The sequence below is a fragment of the Alternaria conjuncta genome (assembly GCF_024043145.1).
Source record: "Alternaria conjuncta strain BMP 0040 chromosome Unknown scaffold_2, whole genome shotgun sequence".
Lineage (NCBI taxonomy): Eukaryota > Fungi > Ascomycota > Dothideomycetes > Pleosporales > Pleosporaceae > Alternaria > Alternaria conjuncta.
Window position 1 is genome coordinate 646,848 of NW_026250091.1, and position 25,462 is coordinate 672,309.

Here is a 25,462-nt window from a genome sequence, read left to right on the forward strand (position 1 = left end):
GTCCGAGCATACAGATTGCCGCAGCCTACCCCACGCTGCATCGCCGCAATAGTCTGCATCGAACAGGAGATTGAGCGCTGAACGCACATTTTTCATTATGCCTGACGAACTAATATTTTACAAGTAACTAGTGTCCCAGAACTACTGGAATCAATGGAAGCCTTGCGGCTCCGGGTCTCCATGAAAGTGGTATACCCAAGTGACTTCGCACAAACGCCTCCCAATGCAAATAAAGCCATCATCATCTCAAGCGACTGTGTGATGTCTGGAGAAAGAAAGCAAGACCTACTCGTAAGCCTACTTTTGGCGGTGCTTCTCTTGGATCTTGCGGAGTTGCTCCTGGACGTTCACGTCCCGCATCTGCTCTACACGAGCAGTATTTTTGGCAGGATCAAGCTGACCATCGTACGACAGTGCAGCCTTCTTCCTCCGAGCTTCTTCCTCTGCAGAGATCGGCAAACCAGTAGCGCCATCGTAGATATCCTCACGTTGACTAGCAAAGCGTTTGAGGTTGTTCGCGACGTCGGCGGTGTTGATGGTTGTAGAGTATCGGGCTTCGGCCTTGTCGCGCTGTTCTTTCCAGCGCGGATCAAGCAGTTCGACTAGAATACAGTGTTAGCGATGATCTTCTGAGGGACAGGAATGGGGTCGGCTTACTTCTGATGTGCTCATCCATCTCGTTCGCGGGAACTTGCTGCTTGCAGTTAGGGCACACGGCCATTTGAACGTTTGCCTTCTTTGCGGCAGCACGGGGAACGTAGTCTGTGACAATGCGACCAGGTGCTCCTCTGGCAGCAGCCTGAGCGCGTGCGCGCTGCTCGCTCTCCGCTTGGCGCTCTCTTGCCAGCCGAGCTTGCTCTTCCTCGCGCGATATCTGTGCCGGCGTTCGGTAGTCAGGCATAGGCGGAGGCGCGTATGACGGCACACCGTACGGTGGCTGCACGGGCGGCGCTGCGGGAGCGTAGTTTGGCGGCATCTGAGATGGGGGTACCTGCTGCTGTGTGACGTTGTAGTAAGTCATCTCGTCGGGCATGGCCTCCTCGAGACGCCTTGTCGAAAGTGAGACGGCTGCCTTTTGCTCGAGCGACTGCGACTGCAGATCGTTCAGCTGTGCCGGTGGAGGCAGGTCCGCTGCATCGTCAGCCTCGTCAAAGAGCACAGTTGCGATGACAGTGAAGTCGTGCCAGTCCACAGTCGCATACTCTTGCTTCTCAGCCTCGACCTTCTTTTCCTCTTTCTCTTTTTGGGCGGTCACGTACTTGACGTACTCCGCACGTCCCTTGGCACGATCTAGCACATGGAACCGGTTCTTGATGTTCTGTTGTAGCTCCTGGATACGCGCCTCGACTGTCGCCTCTTCCTCAAGTAGGATCTTGTACTGCTCAACAAGCGATCGGAAGAACTGGAAGAAGCTGTGGTTTGGTCGGAGAAAGTCAAACTGGAAGTTGCCAGACTCACGGTTGCGCAGATCCTTCAGCCAGTTCTCACCCACGCGGGCCGTGTATAGAGCCGTGAGCTTCAGCACCTCCAAGTCCTTTGCGCTGATGTTTGGCATGCGCGCAGAGAAGCGGAACCTGGGCGGTTCTGGGGGGCCCTTGGGCTTGTTGTCAACGACTTGCTTGGCACTTCCAACTGACCGTCCGTGACCTTCCTTCAGTTGCTGGAGATACCACAGGAAGTAGGCGTTGTAGGGATCCTCTTCCATGACGAAGACGAAGTTGCGGTTGTTCGCGGCCGAAGGATCGGTAGTGACACGCTGCTTCAGTCCGTTGAAGTGTGATTCGCCTCGGCGGGCAACGAAGTCGGCCGTCTTCGCAATCGTTTCGCGCACGTTGGGCGGGGGGATGACCAGGTTCGACGGTGGCTTCACGTCGAGCTCGACAGATCCCGAGGCGACGCCATTGCCGTTGGGGTTCGCCATGGCGCGTGTGGTCGGTATACGTCTCGGCTTCGAGTGATGTCGTCGGCAGTCCTGTATATGAGTCGCGAAAAGCAGGTGAGGCACTCGCAGATTGCGCGGGGCAAGATCAGGGGAGAAATTCAAACGCCAGTGACCAGATTCCCGTCGCGATTACCTACTTCCGAGTGACTTGCGCGTAGATCGCGTGGGGTGAATGTGGACGTGGTTGTTGGTAGCTGCGACTGGGCGTCGACATGCGGGAGATCGCAAAGTTCCAGGGTAGGCAACAAGATGTTCCGCGCCGGACCCCAGCCACAGGTGCGCCACAACCAAGCCACAGCTCTCGAAATGAAGCACTCGGCGTAATACTCAAGACGCCTCGGCTTGCAAACGGCTGTCGGAGGTCAGACCACTGCCGCTGGAGGACTGATCTGATTTCTCCAAACTGGTAGATAATTGGGTGGAGTGAATGCTAGCCCTATGTACCTGGACCTATTTTCAGCTCTCCCAGTTGGGAAAGGGCCGTCGTAAGGAACAGCTTGCAACTAGGATTAATCGGTACGCAACCACTGCTCCTCGCGGGACTCTCTGCCCCTAGCCTGAACCATTGCGCATACCACAGAGACCTCCATCTCTTCCCCCCTCACCTTGATGAGACTCTTTTCCAACTCTCTTTAACTCTCTTTGCAACGACGTCAAGGCCGCGGGCGCCTTCAACGTAGACTGGAACTCCGCAACGTTCCCACCTTTTGGTACAGCGCTCCACTCGCCAGTTGATCGAGCCGCGACACCTCTTCACATTCCGCCGTCATGGCGAGCCTCTCGGCACCCAACGCTTACCTGGGCGAGAAGCCCAAGTCTCGCAGATCCAAGTCGCGTTCCAAGTCGCGCTCCCCAGCCCCGAATGGCCGCAAGCAGCCCAACACACAGCAACAGAAGGTCCAAGGCTACACTTCCGAGGGAGTGCAGGACCATGATATCTTCAACCTCCCTGGCTCGGACTGGTCACTGCTGGCCGTTTTGACCTTCATTGCGGCCAGCGTTCGACTCTTCCGGATTTCACAGCCTACCAGTGTTGTCTTCGATGAAGTTCAGTAAGTGTGGTCACTATACAACAAACTCAACAGACATGTTGGCTGACTGATTCCAGCTTCGGTGGATTCGTATCGAAATACATCAAGGGCAGATTCTTCATGGACGTCCACCCTCCACTCGCGAAGCTCCTCATCACACTGGCAGGATGGTTGGGTGGATTTGACGGAAACTTCGACTTCAAAGACATTGGCAAAGACTATCTGGAGCCCAAGGTCCCATATGTCACCATGCGCATGCTGCCCGCTATCTGCGGAGTGTTGACGATCCCGACCATGTTCCTCACCCTCAAGGCCGCGGGTTGCCGTACTACCACTGCGGCCCTGGGCGCTGGACTTGTCATCTTTGGTAAGAGACACTTCTTGGGAGGTGTAATGCATACTGACTTCTTGTAGACAATGCGCTCGTCACCCAGTCCCGCCTCATCCTCCTCGACTCGCCGCTCATCATCTTCACCGCCGTCACCGCACTCGCCTGGACAAGCTTCATGAACCAGCACGAACAAGGACCGTCCAAGGCCTTCCAGCCATCTTGGTGGTTTTGGTTGGCTGCTACCGGTGTCGGGCTCGGCGCAACAGTCAGTGTCAAATGGGTCGGCCTCTTCACCATCGCCTGGGTTGGTAGCTTGACACTGGTACAACTCTGGGTTCTTCTCGGAGATACCAAGAACGTCACGCCACGCCTGTGGTTCAAGCACTTCTTCGCTCGCATGTTTTGCTTGATCGTCATTCCCGTCTCGTTCTACATGGCCATGTTCGGAATCCACTTCATCTGCCTGGTCAACCCTGGTGAGGGTGACGGCTTCATGTCTTCTGAGTTCCAGGCGACACTCAACTCCAAGGGCATGCAAGCTGTTCCCGCCGACGTCGCTTATGGAAGCCGTGTCTCTCTACGCCACTGGAACACTCAAGGCGGATATCTCCATTCCCACAGCCACATGTACCCCACCGGTAGCAAGCAGCAACAGATTACCCTCTACCCCCACAAGGACGAAAACAACATCTGGATCATGGAAAACCAAACTCTGCCAATCATGCCGGAAGACTACACTGGCCCAAACCTCACAAGCCCTAAAGCTTGGGACAACGTTGGCCCTACTTACATTGAAGATGGCGGTGTCATTCGCCTCTACCATATCACCACCGACAGACGCCTCCACTCGCACGATGTTCGTGCTCCTGTTACCGAGGCCGACTGGCAAAACGAGGTTTCTGCCTACGGTTACGAAGGCTTTGAGGGTGATGCGAACGATCTGTTCCGCATTGAGATTGTCAAGAGCAAGTCTGATGGAGCCGTGGCAAAGAAGCGCGTCCGAACTATCCAGACCAAGTTCAGGCTTGTTCATGTCATGACTGGTTGTGCGCTATTCTCACACAAGGTGAAGCTCCCTGACTGGGGTTTCGAGCAACAAGAGGTCACTTGCGCTCGGCAAGGCACATTGCCCAACAGCATCTGGTACATCGAGGGCAATGTTCACCCCTTGATGGTAGACGGGGAGGTCGAAAAGGTCAACTACCGCAACCCCGGATTCTTCGGCAAGTTTTGGGAGTTGCAGAAGGTCATGTGGAAGACCAACGCTGGCCTTACTGAATCGCACGCCTGGGATTCGCGCCCTCCATCGTGGCCCATTCTACGCCGCGGTATCAACTTCTGGGGCAAGCACAATCGTCAGATCTATCTTCTGGGTAACCCGGTGATCTGGTGGAGCTCGAGCGCGCTCATCGCTCTCTACATCGCTATCAAAGGCTTCGCCATTCTCCGTTGGCAGCGCGGCTACCGTGATTACAACAACGTCACCTTCAAACGTTTCGACTACGAAGTTGGTATGAGCATTCTCGGTTGGGCTTTCCACTACTTCCCATTCTACCTGATGGCGCGCCAGCTGTTCTTGCACCACTACCTGCCCGCTCTGTACTTTGCCATCCTTGCACTTTGCCAGATCTTTGACTTCGTGAGCTACCGCTTCAGTGTCTTTGGTTTGAGGCAATACCCCGCGATCGGCCAAGCAGCGGCTGTCGGTTTCCTCGCTGTCGCTATCACAGTCTTCACTGTATACTCTCCCCTAGCATACGGCAACGCATGGACCAAGGATGCTTGCAAGAGCGTTAAGCTGTTCGACACTTGGGACTGGGATTGCAACAACTTCCTAAACTCTGTAAGTTCTCTTCGCATCACGACTGGCCAATTTCAGCTGACAAGTTGTAGTACGAAGCATACAACGTCATGCACTCTGAGCCTGTAGCATCCATCGCCGTGCCTTCATCAGCAGCACCTGCTCCTCCGGCTCCAGTCGCACCAGAAGTTGTCCCTGAGGTCAAGCAAGAACAGCCCAAGGAACAGCCAGAGCAACCAAAAGAAGCGAAGGAAGAGAACGTGATGTCTGAGCAAGCGGTAGTTTCCCCGCCACCTCAGGAGGCCCCCAAGGATCTACCTGTTGTTTCCAAGGAAGAGCGTATCGAGTACCGCGACGAGAACGGCCGCATCCTCAATGACGATGAGGTATCAGCACTTGCTGGAAAGGTCAGCTTCAAGACGCGTTACGAGACCCGAACCCGTATCGTCGATGGCGAAGGCCACGAGATCTACGAGGGCCTTGTAGACTCGCATGGTGACGCTGAAGAAAACGGTGTCGCACCTCCCCACCCAGACGCCGAAGGCCGTAACCCTGAGACACAAGAGCAGGCCAATGCTCCCGAAGCCAGCGAGGCACCACCTACTGTCGAGGTCGTGGAAGATCAGCAGAAGGAGAAGAGCATTGAGCAGCATCAGGACGATGCTCAGCCAGCAAGTGAGGCTCAATCTGCAACGCAAAAGGATGAGTAAATCCTTTTTCCTTCTTCCCATGGCATTTTCATGGTCTCATTTCTCTCTTTTGTACCATAGGGACGGATACATTTAGCAGCGTACGGAGCTGGTGGCGCTCGGTCTTACACGACAAACACACGTAACGGCAGATGGAAAGTGGATTGCATTTGCCTTGGATCTTGTATGATTACATATAATGTGTTTCGCGAAAACTTGACATCTCACGTCGTATTTGTCTCCGGAACTGAGTTGTACTATCTGCATAAAGGCAAGCATGACCACTGTGTATGAGTGTGGAAGACAGGAGAACGTTGGCAAGCACGAGAAAAATGTCGAAATCATTGCGCCTAGGACACAGTGGCTTGCAAAGCCGGTGCGAGGCACTAGACCTCCACAGGTCCTTGTCAGTTTGCAGTAACTCTTGCGGCTCGGCAACGAGGACACGATAAGCTAGTGACAATGAGTTGCAGACTAAGCCTTGTCGTCCCGGGCTCGAGGACCCTCAGCCTCAGGCTAATCCATCTCATCCGATCTACCGGATGAACCGCTAGACAGCTCTCCCGCGATCGGATGGCGCGGTGCAAGATGCAGGGAGCGGGTATCCTTGAGCAACTTCACAAACTAGCATCTGATCCCGGAATGTGCTCCATCGCACTAGGATTACGCCCAAGACTTGTGATTCGTCATCGGAACCTTTTGCCGCAATCTTGAGTCCAGGGACCACAGGGGACCACAGTGGGCTGGAATACGTTAGCAGCAAGGGTCAAACTGGGGACGCTCTAGATCTAACGTGTGGCCGATCGCTTCTAGGTATTACTTGCACATGCCAGGAGCTTCTTCTTTTTTTCGGGCCTCGCAATGTTAGGAAACCCCACTCCTGGCACCCGGCGGCGAAGTCGGGCATGTGTCACGCAGCAGCTCGGGCAAAGTTACTACAAGTCATGTAATCTGTCCATGATCTCCGCCTGACCACCAGAACCAACACCCTATTTGACACAGATCAACGACATTTTGACTACTAATTCGCCGACAGATCACCTTTGGAGAAAAAAAGGAATTTTCTGGAACATGACTTTTGGGCATGAAGTGCTGTGGCTAGGGTTCGGCAGTAATACGCGTAAGACCCCCAAGTTCTTCCCTGCTTGCCTTGGTGGCAAACCAGAGGAAGTGTCGCGAGCTTCATGTCGCTCCTTGTGGGAATGTTCGCCACTTGCGTTGAGCTAAAAAAAGAAGCCTTCCTCCTCGCTGTACTGGCCTCCGCGGAGCGAGACACTCACACACAAACGACATACCAGTGAGGGTTATAAATTAACAATGCGGTCTAGCCGCGCATCGCGTTTTTCCAGATACCCCTCTCACTTGCGCCAGATTCCCATGTTCACGACATCGTGAAACCCTCTTTTCCATCCCTCGACTTTGGTGTCTGCGTTTCTTTCTGGGGAGAGACTGTTCGTCTCCTCCTCTGGTTTTTGTTTTCTTTTCGCGGCTTGAATTTTACTCCCTTGTCTTTTAATTGTACTGCGATCATTGTTGCGCTGCGTTCCTATTCTGCTACCAGGCGTCTTGTCGTCTGCAATGGCGCCTGACTCGCACAGCGCCCACATGGCCGATGGCAACCACATGTGTGCCAACTGCGCGCGCAGCAAAGATGGACCTACACCAACTCAAAGGTCATACGACAACGACAACAACAACAACGTTCACGACGGCGATTCCTACATTCAGCAAAGCATCGAACAACCCAACCCACCCATGGCCAACATGGTCAATTCCTCCCACTCCGGTCCCTACAGAATCTACATCGTGACCGATACCTGCTACCCCACGGCCGATAGCTTTCAGAACAACGTCGGTACCACGCACATCACATCTGTGCATTCCACAAAAGCGGCAGCCAACAGCCGAGCCAAGAAGATCATCTACGAGAACGACGGCGAGTGTACAGTTGATCTTGACAAGATTATCGAGGAGGTGAAGAAAGGATTATACATCGGGATAGGGGTTGGTGGCAAGAACGAAAAGAGTGGCAGCTGCTTTGCGCGAAAGTGTGAGGTGGAAGGCAAGATTGTGGACGAAGACAGCGATAGCGAGGAAACAAGCGGCGAGAGTGGCGAAAGCGATCTTGTGGATGGCAATGGGGAGGCAGACGGCGATGTGGACATGGGCTGATGAGGAGAATACAACGACACAAACAGCGAACCCAGGAAGCCGCGGCAAACATGGGTAGCGGTCAGGATCTGCTGTCGACACATAAGGAGGCGTGGAATTAGAGTCAAGAACGGCTCAGGAAGCTAAGGAAATACAATACCGCCGGGGTACTACAACGACCGTAACAGGCGTTCGAGGTATGAATATTCAAGACATTCGTAGGACGCGGGCTGAGAACTCCCTTGGGTTCCGGTTTGGAAGAAAGGAAACGGACGAAAAAGCAGCCCCCAATCTTTGGACAGACACCTCCGGCACATCGAACTATCTATCTTGCACGCTCGTGGTGAAACACGGCGTTTGCGAATCGCATAGACACATCAATCGTACACGAAACAAACGAACTGTATATCAGTTCGTAGGAGGGGAGGGCGATCCGGCATTCGGTAGACTGGACGAGCATGCAGACAATGAATGTATTGTAGTCTCCACTATCAATCGCAATTGGCAAGAATGGCTTCAATTCGTACCCCCCGAGTATCGCGAATGTAGATAGTTACTTGACCAGGTCAAAGTCTCCGCGAGCTTCTGATCCTTGCGCTACGACCGACTGACTCAGAGCCTGGGACAGCTCTCAGTGGCCGTGTTCGTCTTCGAGGCGTCGGTTACGAGAAATTCTTTTCCAAGTAATAGATCCAAGACTCGTCGAATGCGTCTATGTCTAGCAAAGGCTTTTGTGAGTCTGATACGGACTCGATTATGTCTGGCGGAGTTACGGGTGTGTCCGTCGGCGATTCTTCCGTATCTAGCAGGTCCTGCTGTTCATCTGGCGGAGCGACCTGTGTCTTGGCTGAGGCCCGTTGTGCGTCTGAGAGTGTCTTTTGTGCGTGTTTGGGAACTTCCGGTGGAGCATGAGAATTTGAAGTTAGAGCATCTCGTTGTCGACAACAGGCGTGTTCGTAGGTTGAGCGTGTTGAATGTCTGGTTGCGTTATGCCATTTGCGGACGGCCAAGGGCCAACCCCTTTGAATATGACTTCTTGGAAACCCCGCTCGTCGTTATGATACTCCATGTCCAGCGTTCCACAGAGGTTCATCAGGACGATAGATAGCTCTTCCCCGAAGCTTGTCGAGAATACCGTCCGCTTTCCTCCAAGGTCTACTATGTCCTGTGGGTTATCCCCTTCTTCCATCTCTTCTACTTGATCGTTCTCAACTTTGGATATCGTGTATTGTCGTGGTGGCTGGTCCGGCATGTAATGCGTGCAGATGAGCTTGCCTTCCAACTTGTATAACCAGAATCGAAACCCCGGAAACGCTACGATGACGCGCATGTTGGTCGTAGGTCTTGGAAGGGTTGATAACCGCTGGTTTGCGAGCGAAGAGTATTGATAAAGGTCGGGTTGATAATGTTGATCGTGTTAGCAGCAGGAAGTGCAGGAGTTGCGAAACCAGGTAGGATGAATACGGAAAGATATGATGCTCATGTCATAGGGAAGCGGCTCATGAGTATATGGAGGCCTTCACGAAGGACGTGAGTAAGGGTAAGCTAGTCTTTTGTAGAGAAAGTGCACCTCGACCAATCCTTTCAGGCAAGTGACAGCGTGAGTATTGGTAGCCATGGTTCTTCTTTCTCGGCTCGGAGTGCAGAAGGTAGTCATCGTTACCCTCTGGGATATCTCCTTATTTGGACGAAGAGTCGTATCAAGCACGCTTTGGACGAGCCTATGCCAGCTCGGGCATGGGATATGTGGTGGCGGCGACCTGGCGCACATCGATCAACGACCGTTTCGACCTTCCAATTCCAAGCCTCGAGCATCTCATCCGATCAATGGTAGGGAATCTCGAAATTAGTAGCTAGAGCGCGATGAATAACCAATGTTGTGAATGCTGAGTGTGGCTGGACGGTCGGAGGCTGGTCGTTGCCAAGAAACGGTGCATCCCCGCCCCACACGCGCGCCCGCACGTCATCGAGCGCTTGAAGCAAGAACAGTACCACTACACCACATATGCGTTCCGCCCTCCATGATGCCATACACACTATCTACGCATTTGCGATATGTCTGCCGGATACTTTCCAAAGCGGGAGAAGGTCGGTCTTGAGGACCTCTTCAAAGGCCTAGTCACTGCCTGTCACATCCTCGACCACAATGGTAAGTTCTGGTGTCCGGAGTGCACGTGAAACATACACTAACTTCACGCGTCCACCTCTTTAGGCATCTTCGATGCTTATGGCCATATCTCTGTCCGGTCGCCCGACAATCCCGCGACGTTCTGGATGCCTTGCAATATGCCGCCAGCGTTGGTCAGCTCGCAGGACGATCTGGTCGAATACAACGTCGATGGCGCCGAAGCGGTCGAGAAGGACGCGAAGCCTGGTTATCTAGAGCGACACATCCACAGCGAGATATACAAGAGGTTTCCGGCCATCAACAGTGTGGTGCATAGCCATGCTGGCGATGTTCTGCCGTACTGCGTTAGCGGTGTGCCTTTAAAGAACACAATACACATGGCTGGCTTCTTGGGTATATATCCTAGGTCATCATGTGTAGCTTCTTGCTAATAATGTCACTGCAGGTACCAATGTGCCAGTCTGGGATGCCTCGAGCAGCTACCCCTCCGGTTCGAAGCACGACCTGCTCGTTCGCGACAGCACGCTCGGCGCCTCCCTTGCAGCTGCGTTTAAACCAGCCACTTCGACCGGCTTCATCTACTCCAAAGTACGCTCCGCTCTACCCTCTCAGCTCGGTGGTTCATCTGCAGAGCCAAAGATGGAACCCGATCACGCTGTCGTCCTGCTACAAGGCCATGGCTTCACAACCGTCGCGCATGGCATCGAGGAGGCTGTCTACCAAGCAATATATACGAAAGAAGCAGCCAAGGCGCAGACTACCGCTATGACGGTTCTGAATGCGCACACGGGCTATGCACTCGAGGGCAAGGTCGACGTCGAAGCCGGTGGCAAAATCAAGTCGGGACATGCGAAGGTTGAGGGCGGCAATCTAAAGTATCTGAGCGACAGGGAATGCCATGATGCCTGGGAGTCACTATCAGGCACTTTGACCAGACCCTGGGCGCTCTGGTGCCGACAAGTGGAAGTTGACCCGTTATATAGGAATGAGTGCTCAGGCGGTGATGATTGAGCGATGGTGGATCGACCGGTTCGTATGGCTGCTTTCGACAGACAGAATCGCAGTTAGTAATACTTCTTCCTTCTTTTCTGTTATTCCCGAGTGCCTCGTCTCCTGTGGGGGCTAGGCTCTCCGCAAATCTTATCCAGTAGAGTCTTAGCCCTTCCAATTTGCGGGCAATTTGCTGCGACACTCTCCTCTTATAACATTTCCGTCTTAACATGAAACCTCTTTTCCACGCTTCTAGCCGGTATTTCTGACGTTTCTTACAATGTAGCTAGCAGGGTACTTCTCGCAGCTGCGCCAAGTTGTTCCATAGTGCTTGTCTCACAGGCCAAGATCTTCCGCCACTAAAGGCGCATCTTACCCCGGACTCCCCCCTCACGGCACTTTTAGCTCTTAGATCAACACCACCGCACGAAATTTTCGATCCGGATGAACGAACACTTCCATACCGAGGTACATGTACCTAAGCTCGAATACTATCTGTAATCAGCATTCCTCCCGCCCTCCTGACTTCGTAACTTAGTGAAGCAAGATGTCAGATGACTGTAAAGGTGGCTGCGCTTGGGTAACAGTCGTGGAAAGCATCTGGCTAGTGGATGTCCTGGGTGGAAATTGTTGATGTTTCGGTGCATTTGGCGCCGAGAGTGTTCGCGCAATGTAGTAAGCTCCTGCTGCTGGTATGGAAGAGAAGCCTATAGGTAAGGGATAGAGCCGCCGTTCAATATCGAAGCCGGACAAGTCACTTCAGATTCACCCCATCTATATTCTCGTCAGCTACGTTTCTTGACATGTTACTGAAGAGCGCATTGTTGGCTGCGGCCACATATTCTTCCTCGGTCCTGGCGGCATTCGGCGCTACTAAAAGCGGTGACAACATTGTTGTGGACGCTGGTTCGACGAACGCCCTTGTCTTTACCGTCAACGTGAATAGCTGCGACATTACATCGATCAAATATCGTGGAGAGGAGTTGCAGTCGTCGTCCAAGGGATCGCATATTTCTTCTGGACTGGGTAGTGCAACTGTCAAGTATGAGACGATAAGCAGTTCGTTGTATCCTCAATCCTTCGACGACAGAATCTAACGGAGTCCGACAGGCCAATATGTTAAAGTTACTTGCACGACTAGTACCTTGACGCATTACCTTGTTGCTAAGGCTGGCGAAGCGACGATTTATATGGCGACATACACCACTGCCGAGCCTAGCATTGGCGAACTGCGATTCATCGCGCGCCTCAAGAGTAGTGCTCTGCCACTTGAGTACCCATTCGGCGTGGTATCGACGACCGTTGGTTCGACGTCGACTGTTGAGGGGTCAGACGTCTTCGTGGTCGCTGGTCAGACGAGGAGTAAATTCTACTCAAGTGAGCGCTTCATTGACGACACTACGGTGGGTACCATAGTCAGCATGCTTCATTGAGCTTTTACTGACACAACTCAGCACTGCGTCTACCGAGACGGTGCCGATGCAGTCCACGCCTGCTTCCTTATGAACTCATATTCTTATGAAGGCTCCTCTGGTGGCCCCTTCCACCGCGATATTAACACCAATAACGGAGGAGAATACACGTCATTGACCTTCTACATGAACAGTGGCCATGTTCAAACAGAGCCGTTCCGTCAGGGTCTGCACGGCCCCTACGCTCTAGCGTTCAGTCGCTCTGGTGTACCAGAAGGTGGCTCCAATATGGATACAACGTTCTTCAGGGACCTTGGTATAACGGGCTACGTGGCGCCATCCGCCAGGGGAACAGTCACCGGTACGGCGACAGGCGTAGGCTCCAGTTTCCAACGGGTATTGCATTGGTACAACGATGCAGCCCAGTACTGGGCGTACGCCGATAGTAGTGGCAAGTTCACTTCGCCAGCAATGAAGCCCGGAAACTACGCGCAGGTCTTGTATCAGGGCGAGTTCAAGGTCAAGGCAGCTAGCGTCACAGTCTCGGCTGGAAAAGCAACTACCGCCAACATTGCCGCCGACACCGAAACCAAGACCTCCATTTGGCGCATTGGCGAGTGGGATGGTAATAACTATCGCTGTACGAACTGCATTTGATACATGTACTGACTTCGTACACCCGCTTTTAGGTCAGCCAAAGGGCTTCCGAAACGCAGACAAGCAACTGCGCATGCACCCCACAGACTCGCGCATGGCATCCTGGGGGCCCTTGACGTATACAGTTGGTTCCAGCACTCTTGACAGTGTTCCCATGGCCATAGTCAAGGACACCAATCCCCTTACGATCAAGTTCTCGAGCACCTCGACTGCAGCAGCGACCCTTCGTATCGGTACTACGCTCTCTTTCGCCGGCTGCCGTCCCTCGGTGACAGTCAACAGCTTTAATGCTGCCGTCCCTGCGGCACCAACGAAAATCGATTCGCGTGGCTTGACTCGCGGCGCCTACCGAGGGTTTGGGGAAGTCTACAATTATGCCATACCAGCTGGCACGTTGGTCAGCGGGAGCAATACTATCAAGATCAACTGTGCGAGTGGGAGTTCGGGAGAAGGGTTCCTGGCCCCAAACGTTATTTTGGATGCGATAGAGTTGTTCAAGTAGGCTCTCGGGCACAAAGGCCTGATTCGGTCATAGTGCCATGGTGTATCGATAGTTGTGTGGATGACGTGTGGTCTTAACATCGTAAGATTGGTCTTCTTACACATTCTTACTTGCACCACTTCCTTTCTTTATCATCGCGTGTTACCGATATATGCATCATGGATCAAAAACATTCTACTGTGCCTCGGTTTCCTTTGGGCCGAGATGCTATTCGTAGGAATCGAACGAAACTCCTTATTAATCATCCGAGAAGGCTTGTGGGGCAATGCCTGGGAAGGTCTTTCTTACAAACCTTCGCATCGGCAAAACATCATTGAAAACGACTCGCCAGGCTAGGTTCCGACGCGATGGACGCAGTATTCACCGTATCATCGCACGAGCAAGGATGAGGCTGTCGGCTCCACCGATAGCTGTGCAGCTTGTAGTCGTATGTCCTTTCCGCGTACACGGTCGAGGTGTCTTCTTCTGGCAATTCAAAGTCTTGATAGGGCAGGTATCCGTTAGCCAATTCCCACGAGTCAGTCACCGGATCAACGCAGCACGCAGTGTCAGCAAAGCTTTGAGAGCTCTGGACCCACCACGAAGGCCCTCGCTGGGGTGGAGTCGATGTGGGAACGTCTATATTCGCTCCCGCTTAAGGTGCAGGATCTAGTAATCGCGACAATGAAGACCATACGGGAGTAGCATTAGGTGCCGGGAATATGGCACCGGCGGTCGTTTCGAATCCCTCGAAAGTAATAATGGCAGCTGAATAGCTGATATAAGCGGATTAAACGCATCGCGGGCTTGCCGCGGTATTCCTGCGCTTGCTGCTTGTGTCAAGCGACCCGGCTCTTGGTACGGCGTAGTCGTTCGCCCTGCTTTTCGCTAAGTCAGGGCAACGACAGCCCGGGAAATGAGATCATTTCTGGAGTAGGAAATTCGGCTCGAGACCCGGGTCGCAGTACTTGCTGAAACTTCTGCAGCGTTGGCGACAAAATGATCCACCTGATGTATGCATATAATGTGATGAAATGAGTTGCTATAAGAGTCGTGTTCTAGTTCTGGCGGAAGCGGCGGACTGTCTGAAGCGTCCGTATCTCATCGTCGATGTGATTATCTTGTCCAAAACTGGTGAAGCATGCATATGGTCTGGATCAAGAAATCCTCGATCTCGAGGGCGTAGGAAAAGAAGTCATCTGGGATCGTTATGCAACTCAGCTTTCTCAATGCTGAGCAATTATGCAACTCAAGCACACATACCTACACTCTGGCCAAAGTCTGCTTATCCGGAAGTGAGGAGACTATTAGATACACATATTATATACCGAGCTCGAGTGCCGTTTTGAAAGCTCAGTGCGTCGTATACTCCAAGCAAAGTGCTCGGGAGGCTGCATTAGCTCAAGGCAAGTGACAGGATCCGTGAACTGGGATTAAACCCAACTACCGATGTCAAGCGGCGGGTCACAAAGCGCTAAGATACCTGCATTCGGGAGTTTTAAGCCCTGTCAGTTTGAGAATCGTTCGACTTATCAGCTCAGCAATGGCGCCATGTGATCCGCTGATGCTTGAGGGTCATCAGCGGTGCCACGCTACAGTATGCGAAGGCAGACCGTTATATTTCCGAAGAATGCACTGGGGTATTCAACGTCGTGACGGGCGATCGACGCGCACGGATGAGAGCCCTGTAGAAGTGGCTGAGGTGTCCTGGTGGGCTAGTCTATCGACACCTCGACCTTGTCGATCCGTTTCCAGTTATCGTAAGCGAGAGAAGTCCACATTAACAAAGTCCTGCGGTCGATAAAGATGTCGAAGTCGAGGTGCGATAGCTCTAAACAGGATTGTAAGGCCTCACTGAGTGTGTGCGTAATCTTTGGGTAAGCGATGAACCAGGCTTCGATATGCATCCATGCAGGCTGCAACAAGCGCAGCTTACCCTTCAGCGTTGTCAATTGTTAGCGGATCGTCGTCTGTGTGTATACTTTGTGCTCAGATGCATGAAGGAAATGCATACACACAGAATGTATGCTGACATTTTGCAACGGATACATCGCGCCAACTTTCGGACAGCGATCATCCAGGGCCACAATTACTCCCAGATATTGTTACAGTAGCCATGTTCAGATATGAACGAAGTTTGACATTTTTCTCTGGGTGGCATTAACAAATTCGAGAGAAAGAGGGTGAATGGATTGAACGAATATTTCAGGAAGATGCCTTGTCGGTACTTGAGACGGTCAGTACATGCCGGAGTCATTTTGAGTGGTTCGCCATGGTATAACCCTGCTTTAGCAACTGACTAGGCAAATACGTTGTCAATAAAGGTAACGAGGCGGCGCAGCGCGTGTACCAAATGGTAAATGCCATCGCCGATTGTTTGTCAGAGGCCAGATGCGATGCGCTGGCTCTGCGCTGTACGCAGCTCTAACCTCACCTGACAATACTGACTCTGAGCTTTCCGAGCTAGGAATCGGCAGTGTTCTAGGGGGAACTGGTGTTTATCGGGATTAACGTGCCCGGTCGCTTCGCTTGCAGGATGTTGACCGATGACGAGAGTGGCCCTGGAATCGAGAGTCGTTCCCGAGGCCCGCTACCTAATACGCAAGAGCGGGTCTAGCGGCTTTGAGTCTAGCGGCATCATGACGCACGTGCAAACCAGCTGGCACCAGCAAACACAATTTGACAGCCTTGCTAGCATCTACAAACATCGGATGACGCAGCTCGACCGGCAGCTTCTCCCAGTGTCGCTGAAGATACAATTTGGCAGGCGTTACGCAGGCAGAACAACGAGAAAGCTGTGGGAGAAAAGAAAACCGGATGCGACAGCCTTGGCCTAGGGGCACGGCCATAACCGGATTGACTCGATGGCTTGCATTGCATGCACCGCCGCTGGGAAAGAAACCCGTTCCCGCGAGCTCGCCTTTGCTTTGCGGTAAGTGGCCGCAACCTGTGATCGAATGGGTCGACAACAATATTCGGACACCTTGCACGCCTAGACACGCGAGCCACTCAACGCTGACCCCGTACCTTTGTCGCTAGCATTGTCGATCATGGCGATGGGGGCGGTGTCCATGGCACGCCCCTGCCACCTCGACTGTGTATGCCGTAGAGGCAGTCACCATTCTTCCATAGGTAGGTACTTTGGAATTTTCCTTCGCCCGAACAGCTTACAACGTCCTTTTGAACGATCTTCTCCGCGGTCTCTCTTTCGGTCAGCGTCTTGCGTGTAATCCGACAAGCACCTAAGTATATGTATCTGACCCCAAAACACTCCATTCGGGAGACTTAGACAGCCGCATACTTGCGTGACCATGATTGGGCGTCCACCTTACATCCCCCACTGGCCGACCGGCCCATCAAAGTCTCCCGCCATCCGAGGACCCTGCCGCGCTACCCACCTGACTGCATATCAGAAGCGGCGTGTTGGTCCCACCTGAAACGTATCCCTGTGATTTACACCTGCAAGGGTCATACATGTATATCAGAGTTCGCTTCCTTGCCGTACACATTTGGTTCTTCCCATATACATGTCTCTCCAGTCTCAAGTCCTTACACTTAAAGGCCAACTTTCGCGAAGTCTCCACAACCCAATCTCTCAATTTACTCCTTACTTTTCAATTCTAACCAAGTTCAAACATGTCGTTCACCTTCCAGGTGCAGAAGATCAATCAGTCTTTCGACCAGATTGCAGCATGGTAGTAAGCATAGCGCCTTCCGCATCCTATTCAAGCATCGAGGCTTATCAGTGGTAGCCACGAGTTCATGCGTAGAACAGAGTTGTGTTTTCGGAAGATGCATGAACGTATCCTGGTCCTGGAGCAGAAACAGAACATACAAGGGCCTACGGACGAGCAAGTCGAGCGTGTGCTACGCAAGATCCTAGACGAAAGATTTTCGGATCTCGCCACGCATCATGTACGGAAGCACGACACTACACAAGACCGCAGTTGGTTTGTCAAAGATCCCAACGACCTTCCTTATCCCAGATCGATCAAGATGGACGTTGCTTCGCTCCTCATCCAACCGGACGCCGTTCCTTCCAAGGCCTACTCAGAAACATTCCGGATGCTAGAGAATGGGTTAAGAAGTTTTCCTGTCGACCATTCAATGGACCCGGACGACGAAGAAGATTATAAAATTAACGTTGGTATAAGAGATGGTCGCTCTTCACGTAGTGTCTGAGTTGCAGAAGGCTCCGTTTCGGCATGAGCCCACACTATCTCTACTTCCAGCACACCTGCCAAAGATTTTCGCTTCACGGCCTTGACCCTCAGATGGTGCCGCCATTCGATCCGATCGTCATTCGATATCGCTAGGCAACAAACGCTAGACAGCACACCGGCCGGATCTGACGAAACTGGCACTATGGTGCTACCACACTGTATCCATACCCCGAATGCATCACATACTCCAAGCAACGCCAATATTGCCACCAGCACTTTGTCGCGAGCCGGAAACAACGAGCACGCGCTTCCTCCTACAAACCCATGATTGGAATTGCGCAGTAAATGCCACGATCTCACTCGCAGCCAACCCGCTGCAGTACACATTGTCCAACATGTAATACCTCCTGAAGTAGTAATTTATTAAACAGTCCAACTCTCATACTTTTTCCACTCCACGTACTGTCTTTCGGAAATCGCGATCATGTTGCTTCTGTAAAGCTCTGCACGACACGGATGTGAGCGTTCAGCTATGTGTTTCAATCGCACTCAGCTCCTACCGCTCCTACCCCTTCTCTTGGCGACCTTGGACGCCTGTTTTACCTATCAACGTGTAACGAACTCCGATGTCAGATATGGGAAATTGCACGATCCAGCAAGAACCAAGATAGATCCAGCATCGTGGTCTCGAATGCAGCTGCTTGGTCATCCAACGTCGCCGGATTTGTTCGGCATGCCGACACTCTCATAGATAGGTAGGAGGATGGGCTCGTTGCACAACTTTTACTCTACCGGTAAAGGGCGCACAACGCTACAAGCCATGAAATCATAACCTATGCATGCACAACTGCCCCGGAAATTGTGTCATGCCATGCCACTCTCTTGGCAACAGCCACTCCCGCTACAGCGGGATGATCACGCCGACGGCGCAGTCAACATATGACAGTGTCATGAGTTGTCGCATCCTCCATCAAACAGTCAGGAGTCTGGTCGCGTTGCCGGTGGTACTACTAGAATGGGCGCTTAGATTAGCGTGGGGGGTGTTTCCGATCTCATCTTAGGACCCACATGTCAGACCTCATCCCATCTACCGCACATCCACCCTTGTGTATGCAACCATCCCGAGGTCTTCTTTGCTTTTTTAGCGACTGCAGCATCCTACTCTGATCTCGTCGCGGCTGGTGGCACGCGCGGCTCGAGACGGATAATTTACTAGACTGGGCACCTTCGTTGGTAGCCCATGTGGAGAAGTGTGAACGCCGCCCCGCTGAATGAGGCGCCCCACGTCAGGAGCCCTGGAGGCATGGAAACGCAATGGCATTGTCAACATATGTACATTCTCTTTCGTCGGAATTACCACGAGTGAAGTTTCCTTCTTGTCCTGATGCAAGCCTAGGTATTCAGGTTCTTTCGCCGTCCACATGTCAACGACTGCCTAACCCATGCAGCCCTGAAGCTGCGCGACCACAGTTCAAGGTTCCGCAGTGTTCCATACTACAGAGGGGCTGCATGCCTTCCTTTGCTTTTGACTCGGGTCTCCGTTCAGCGCCCTACGAGTCTAGCCTGACCTCGTTGCAACGATGCTCGATACGACGCGTACATGAAGCGAAACCATAGCTGGCGGTCCGCGGATGACGATGTCATGTTTTGTTCGATTCAAGAACCGCAGCATCTTGGGATACTTGCTTCAATCGCAGACTAATGGTCGTTTCTCAAATGCGAAGATGCGTAGATAGTCGTGGGTTATCACTAGATGCCCACAGAGCTGAGAACTATTAGAGTACCTCTACGTCTAATCGTCAAGCAGGCTCATACATTTGGTCTCCATGTGGCACATACAGGGTAGGTATAGATATTTGGAATATCGGCGTCTCCACTCCAATAGCACGCTGTACTATTCTGCAGTGCGCGCTAACGCATGCCAATCTCGCCTTACTACGGTCGTCCAACGGCTGCCAAAAGCATCCATGGATACCTAGCAATTCGGCAATCCTTCCCTGTCGCATGGAGGAACTTCGATTCGAAAAAGCATTGCTTCACACGGGACGAGACCCGGGTCGAGAAATGACACGATGGGGAGTGTATCGAGGAAAAAATGACGTTCCCACAGTCATAGCTTCGGATCGTGGCTACGTTACTGTGGGGTATCTAGCGCCTCGCTCTGATCTATGTGGCTAACATTGGGCATCAACAACGGTAGATATCACTGTCAAATTCCGAACCAATCGCACTATTGCCCACAAATTCGTGGTAAAAGCTCCGAAGAGCGGTCTGCTTCGACCCGCGGTGGAAGGTCTGGTACACACTATTTCTTTTCCTTACTCTGACAAGGAGCGTATAGCGAGAAACACACATTGTCGATTCAAAGCTTAGGGCCTCCGTCACCGACTTTTGCGCAACCTTACTGTCCACCTGCAGAATCCTGGAATCCAGATCTCGATTCGTGCCGCCTGAGCTCTATCCGATTGCCGACCCAATGCGGTTGCGTTGCACATCCGGGGCCGAAGATACGGCCCATGTCACGAAATTCCCACAGCATTCAACATGCGCTGGAATATAACCGACATATTGAGTCAACCTATAGCATCTAGCTAGGCGGTCTCGCAAATGCGCATGCGTTATAGAGGCATCGAGGCTTAGACGCCGCACGTCACACCTGGGCAGTAATGCCACATTTCGGAATGGCCACCGTGCTGGAAGCGGCTTATTTGCCTGCTTACATTCTGTGCAGACAATAGATGTGGGTACGAGATCGTGTTGCTGCGCGGAGGTCACTGCTATGTTCGGGTAGACCATGCTACTGGTCGGGTCGCTTCCGCCGTGTACAAGGAGCAGCACAAGCGGGCTGAAACTGTGTACCCGTACCGTACCGCGCGGGTATACTAAGACCAAGCACGTGGGTCGTCCAGGGCAAGCGGATTATCACTTGGTAGAAGCCACCACGTTGCTGATAGATCGGGCGAAAAAGCAATATCAAATGTCAGCCCGAACCCTGGTTACGCCCCTCCACATGGATGAGCAAAAAGCAAGTCGAATCTCGATCCGATTTCCCTGACGAAGCTCGGCGTTCTTATCCGGCAGCCATTGTATACGTTCATTGGAGGGTGAATCCAGGCACCAAGATTTGTTGTGGAAGAGCCAAACTAACTTGTTAAGGTATACAATTCGTCGTCGTTATATGCAGCTAAACTTGGGATTGACTTATAGTGTACTGAGCGAGTCAGGTCTGTTGAACTTTATTACCTGGCTTGGTCAATGTATGATCAATGTAAACGGGAGAAGGCAAAGAAGTGGTGTTGTATCGAGTTGAGGTGTCTCATGATAGACACTTCCTTCCACAACTACCTAGATAGTGAACAGCTCTAACACACATCAACAACTCCTTCGAGGATGCCATGCCAAGATACACGTACTGCGATACGGCAGTAGTGGGTAACTTTCGTTTCTCTGACACGAGTGATTCCGACGGCTACCTAGGTACTCTCTCCTGTAAAAAAAGCTTAAGAGTGTGGATGTTCAAAACAAAAGGAATGAAGACATGCAGTGACTTCTGGGCGCAAAAATGTATGAACTAACCGTTCTCGATAGTATGAAGCACGTGCATAGTATAGCATGTCGATTATGAGGACGGGTGATGATAGACTAGCTGTTTAAGAGACTTGCCTCCGTTGTGCGACATCTGAATGATACGATACTGAAGCTATCCGCAGCGATATCTCACTAGATCTAAACAATGCGTTATAGTCGAAGGGTTGTCACTGAGTAACCCAACGCATTCTTTACTATCGCACAGAGAATGATAGTAAGCGAGCTGTAGACGTCTGTTCCTTTGAGATGTCCTGATCGCTACGGCAGACATGCCTCATTCGCGGTCCAAGTCGTCGCTAGTATGGCCAAAATGACATGAGAAATGTGAGAGTTCTTACTTGACACTGTGCCAAACTTTTCGCTACGCATACATGATCCGATATTGAGAACCTCAAGATGCAGTTCAATCGAGCGGAGTTGGACTCTTCAATTTTTGGTGTCGTTCTGGATAGACATAACGGTGAAGGTAATAGACAAAGCAACAAGCTAGGTAGGTTACTGGATGTGTATTGGACCATACGAGAGTTGTTTTGAGCAAGAATATTACTGCACATGACACTGATATCTGATCATGTGTTGTCGCATGGTGCGCATGTGCACTTGTCATTAAGTCATTCACCTGCGTGTATAAAGAGCCGTCTCATTCTCCTCTAGAAGTTGCGCTCGGTCACCCACCGCAATTTCCGACTCTGTACTTGGGCACCTTCCCATGGTAGCGCAGTGTCGCAGTCCGGCCAATCAAGCGACCAGGATTCCCAATTTCACCATGTTCTATTCACGTGCTCCAACCATGCTGCCGCGACGACTGAGCACGTCCTGCAAACGGACGAAGACGCATTCACGTCATCGTTTGTGTCGCACCTTCACCGTGAGCGCCTTCCTATTTATATAGCAAACACTCTTATCAGCCCTATCAGAGCTGCTCGACCCCAATCTCGCGTCACCTTCGACTGGGACCGCAACAATCTCGAGACCGGTCGTAACAAAATTCCCCACGCACCTGCATTCGACCACTTACACCTACTACCAACAATCAACAACCATACATCCGCGCATCGCGACCATGGCCGAACTCAAGGACAACCTAGGTCCCTACGTCCTCGAGACAACGCTTGCGGCTGACCGCGCTGACGACTCCTGCTACGTACTCAATGTCGGTCGCGACCAGAATGGCGACGTTACTTCTTCCTTAAAGCACGTGAACGAGCAGGTAGACGACTACCTAATCAACGTCTATGATCGCCTTGTTCCAGTCACCAAACTCTATGTCATCGGCGATTGGAAGTCGGCTCGAGCGAAGAAAGATAGCGAACAAGCCAGTGCGCCCGAGGAGCAAAAGCGTTATGCGAACGAGGTAAGAGGAGTCGGTAATGGTGGCAGCGATGAAGCTAACTTCATCACAGCCGCACTGGTCCACCAAGTCCGAGCAGAACTGGCACGATGCAGGCGAGCAAATCGCGAAGCTCGTTGAACAGATGCCTGCGCTCAAAGAGTTGACGTACGTACATCCTCTTCTCGCAGCAGGCCTACTGGCTAACAGGCTCTAGCTGGATCTCAGACCTACCCTTCATGGCTGTCATCTGGACGAAGTTGTCCAACTCGCTTACGAAGCTTGTCCTCGACCTCGGTCAGCCTGTCCGCCTTCAGCAAGATGGTGAGAACGAGTACAAATCATACATCAGCCCAGCAGAGATGAAGCCGCTTGTCCAGCAGACTGAGCTCGAGGAGCTTCGACTGTTCCGTATGCATGACTCACTCCAGTCCATCTACTGGGAGGCTGTCTTCCGCAATACGTCCAAGACCGGTATGCGCGTGCTGGACCTCGACATGGCGGCGCCTCCGATCGTGCGGAAAGAGCACTGGCACAAGGCTGAAGACGTCCGTGGCTTGACCGTTCCGAAGATAGATTCAAAAGAGAAGGAGTACAAGTGAGTCCCCATGCACAGGAGCGCATCCGGAGTTCCATACAGTACTGTCGCTAACACATTGCAGGGGCATAGACGGAAAGGGAGTACTACACTACTCTTTCGGCACCGGCGAGTATCTTGATGACTTCAGCATGCGCAAGGGACGTATTGCGGCTGGATTGGAAGAGGCCAACCCGTTTCCGTTATGGTAAGTGGAATGATCTCGAGAATCCTGGTGGTCATGAGCCAAACGAAGCCCCAAATACCGAGATACATCCCAGATGTATACGCGGCGCAACTCAGCAACCAGTGGTATGAGACTGACTTGTTTATTAGGTGCCTCAAACTCAACGGCTTCGTCGTCGACTACCTTCCGTTCGAACAAGAGCTCTCTCGTATCGCGTTGTTGACCTGCGGTAAAGATTGCGTGGATAGTGGCCTACGAGCCCCAAAGACTTCCCGCAATCCATACAACAGAGAGGGCAAGGTCGTCAACAACCATTGCCTGATCCAATGGCCTAACTGGACTGGAGTGTTTGATGATCGTGGCGACCCGATACCGCTAACAAAGGAGTCTCTCCAGGTGAAGGACCTAGGCGAGGCCTTGGATGGCGCAGCCAAAGAAGACGGCTACTTCTCAGCGCAGTCACCATTGTCACCAGGCAGTGCTGTCACCTCCCATTTGCAACCGCAAGAGACCGTGTCTTCGGCAAGTCTCCCTCATGTCCCAGTGACTGATAGCGAGACACCTGTCACTCTCGCGACGACCGGAAGCCCTGCCGCAGACGGAGACACGTTTTCTGGCGAAACCTCTCCGACAGGCGCGAGCCTGGTACTTGTCGACAGCGCGACCTCCGAAGACTCTATCGTTTCCAATGATAGCAGCTTCGACCAAATCCTGCCAGCAGACATCGACGAATCCTCGGTAAAAGCTGCGACAGCCGTCAAGAACGGTAGCTTCAAGCACAAGGTAAGAAGATCTTGGGATTGGTTGTCTGGTTCTGGTTCTGGCGCTGCTCCTTGAATTTGGTCCGGTTTTGCTCAGCGTCCTGCTTGCTTTTGGTGTTTCGACATTATCTTTATCATGCAGCTGACCAAAGGGAGTGAGGAGACATGGATGGCACTTGCTGGCAGCAGCGAATGTGTCCTACCCAAAGACCCTTGCTTAACTTTCATAGGAACCGACAGATGGATGGCGGACGGGTGACGGCGGATGACGAACGACAAACGATTGACAATTCGGACTTGGGCAATAACGGAGCGGAGGATGAACTACGATACCACGACGCGCCTGCGGAGCTTTTGGCGCTTGGAAGCCTTGGGAAAGGGTTTTTGGGAATAACCTTGTAGCTACGTCTCACTCCAGAGTCTGGCCCTCTCCTAGGATCTACACGAATAAAAAACACATCCCATAACCTGGCTGTGTCGATGCTTCTCCGTCGTTGCTGACATCTCGGCGTCTTTGCAAGTGCTACAGCTCTCCGATTGCTGCCTCGGTCCGATGTGCTTGCGATTCAGGTTGTGAGGCGGTGTGCGCAAAGTGTGCCGTCCTCTTTTCATCGCAAATGGGACGGGCGACGTCTGACGATGACAGCTGTTCTGTGGGTCTAGTGAACGTTACGTCTGCAGTATGTTTCCTTGTTCTTCCGTTGCTGCAGGATCATGGGTCTAACGCATAGGCGAGGCTGGGAGTTGCATGTCGTGTATGCGGGTTCCAGGGGTGGACATAATGGAATGTTTGTTGGCTGTGCAAGACACCGAACGACTTCATCATCAGCTGGTCGTTGCGACGCGGGCCTTTGGAGAAGGCGGCTTGTTGTCAGGTTGAAGAGGCACGACGCTCGTGGTCAGATGCTGTGACGATTTGACCCGCTGGAGACGGGCCGCTCCTTCCTCACAACTCGGCTGATTGGCAGGCGCATGCGGGTGGGCAGGTGCGATGAGGTAACCGCGACCACGAGCATGAGAGAGGCCGTGAGCCAAATGAATCTCCAGCTATCAACTACATGACTTCTTTGTAATCTTGGACTGCTGGCTTCTAATGCCTTGCTTCGTTCGGCCGGTCATGACGGCGATGGGCTTTCCGGCTCGCGCTGTACCTTGGCCCCATGCCAGGTTTAGCAGAACAAGCACGATGAGCTGGCACGCTGGCAATCGATCGTAGCCGTCACCAACTCGACGTCCGCTATCC

The 25,462-nt window shown here is 52.5% G+C and overlaps 7 protein-coding genes across 7 annotated transcripts; 6 read left to right on the forward strand and 1 right to left on the reverse strand.

Moving 5' to 3' along the window:
* Positions 1-297: 297 nt before the first annotated feature.
* J4E85_001316 (uncharacterized protein) lies at positions 298-1,921 on the reverse strand (the record flags this gene model as incomplete). Its single annotated transcript, XM_051465602.1, has 2 exons — positions 298-602; positions 658-1,921. The coding sequence occupies 2 exons, from the start codon at positions 1,919-1,921 to the stop codon at positions 298-300; spliced, it is 1,569 nt and encodes a 522-aa protein (XP_051330159.1).
* A 789-nt stretch (positions 1,922-2,710) lies between these two features.
* Positions 2,711-5,815, forward strand: J4E85_001317 (uncharacterized protein; the record flags this gene model as incomplete). Its single annotated transcript, XM_051465603.1, has 4 exons — positions 2,711-2,994; positions 3,051-3,340; positions 3,388-5,147; positions 5,198-5,815. 4 exons carry the CDS (start codon positions 2,711-2,713, stop codon positions 5,813-5,815), a joined length of 2,952 nt encoding a protein of 983 aa, XP_051330160.1.
* A 1,584-nt stretch (positions 5,816-7,399) lies between these two features.
* On the forward strand, positions 7,400-7,966 carry J4E85_001318 (uncharacterized protein; the record flags this gene model as incomplete). Its single annotated transcript, XM_051465604.1, has 1 exon — positions 7,400-7,966. One exon carries the CDS (start codon positions 7,400-7,402, stop codon positions 7,964-7,966), a length of 567 nt encoding a protein of 188 aa, XP_051330161.1.
* A 2,034-nt stretch (positions 7,967-10,000) lies between these two features.
* J4E85_001319 (uncharacterized protein) lies at positions 10,001-11,084 on the forward strand (the record flags this gene model as incomplete). Its single annotated transcript, XM_051465605.1, has 3 exons — positions 10,001-10,094; positions 10,158-10,466; positions 10,519-11,084. The coding sequence occupies 3 exons, from the start codon at positions 10,001-10,003 to the stop codon at positions 11,082-11,084; spliced, it is 969 nt and encodes a 322-aa protein (XP_051330162.1).
* Positions 11,085-12,253: 1,169 nt separating this feature from the next.
* J4E85_001320 (uncharacterized protein) lies at positions 12,254-13,634 on the forward strand (the record flags this gene model as incomplete). Its single annotated transcript, XM_051465606.1, has 3 exons — positions 12,254-12,466; positions 12,518-13,100; positions 13,165-13,634. The coding sequence occupies 3 exons, from the start codon at positions 12,254-12,256 to the stop codon at positions 13,632-13,634; spliced, it is 1,266 nt and encodes a 421-aa protein (XP_051330163.1).
* Positions 13,635-17,249: 3,615 nt separating this feature from the next.
* On the forward strand, positions 17,250-17,795 carry J4E85_001321 (uncharacterized protein; the record flags this gene model as incomplete). Its single annotated transcript, XM_051465607.1, has 2 exons — positions 17,250-17,311; positions 17,366-17,795. The coding sequence occupies 2 exons, from the start codon at positions 17,250-17,252 to the stop codon at positions 17,793-17,795; spliced, it is 492 nt and encodes a 163-aa protein (XP_051330164.1).
* A 4,632-nt stretch (positions 17,796-22,427) lies between these two features.
* J4E85_001322 (uncharacterized protein) lies at positions 22,428-24,378 on the forward strand (the record flags this gene model as incomplete). Its single annotated transcript, XM_051465608.1, has 6 exons — positions 22,428-22,718; positions 22,768-22,862; positions 22,912-23,292; positions 23,357-23,479; positions 23,608-24,241; positions 24,376-24,378. 6 exons carry the CDS (start codon positions 22,428-22,430, stop codon positions 24,376-24,378), a joined length of 1,527 nt encoding a protein of 508 aa, XP_051330165.1.
* Between the last annotated feature and the right edge of the window lie 1,084 nt (positions 24,379-25,462).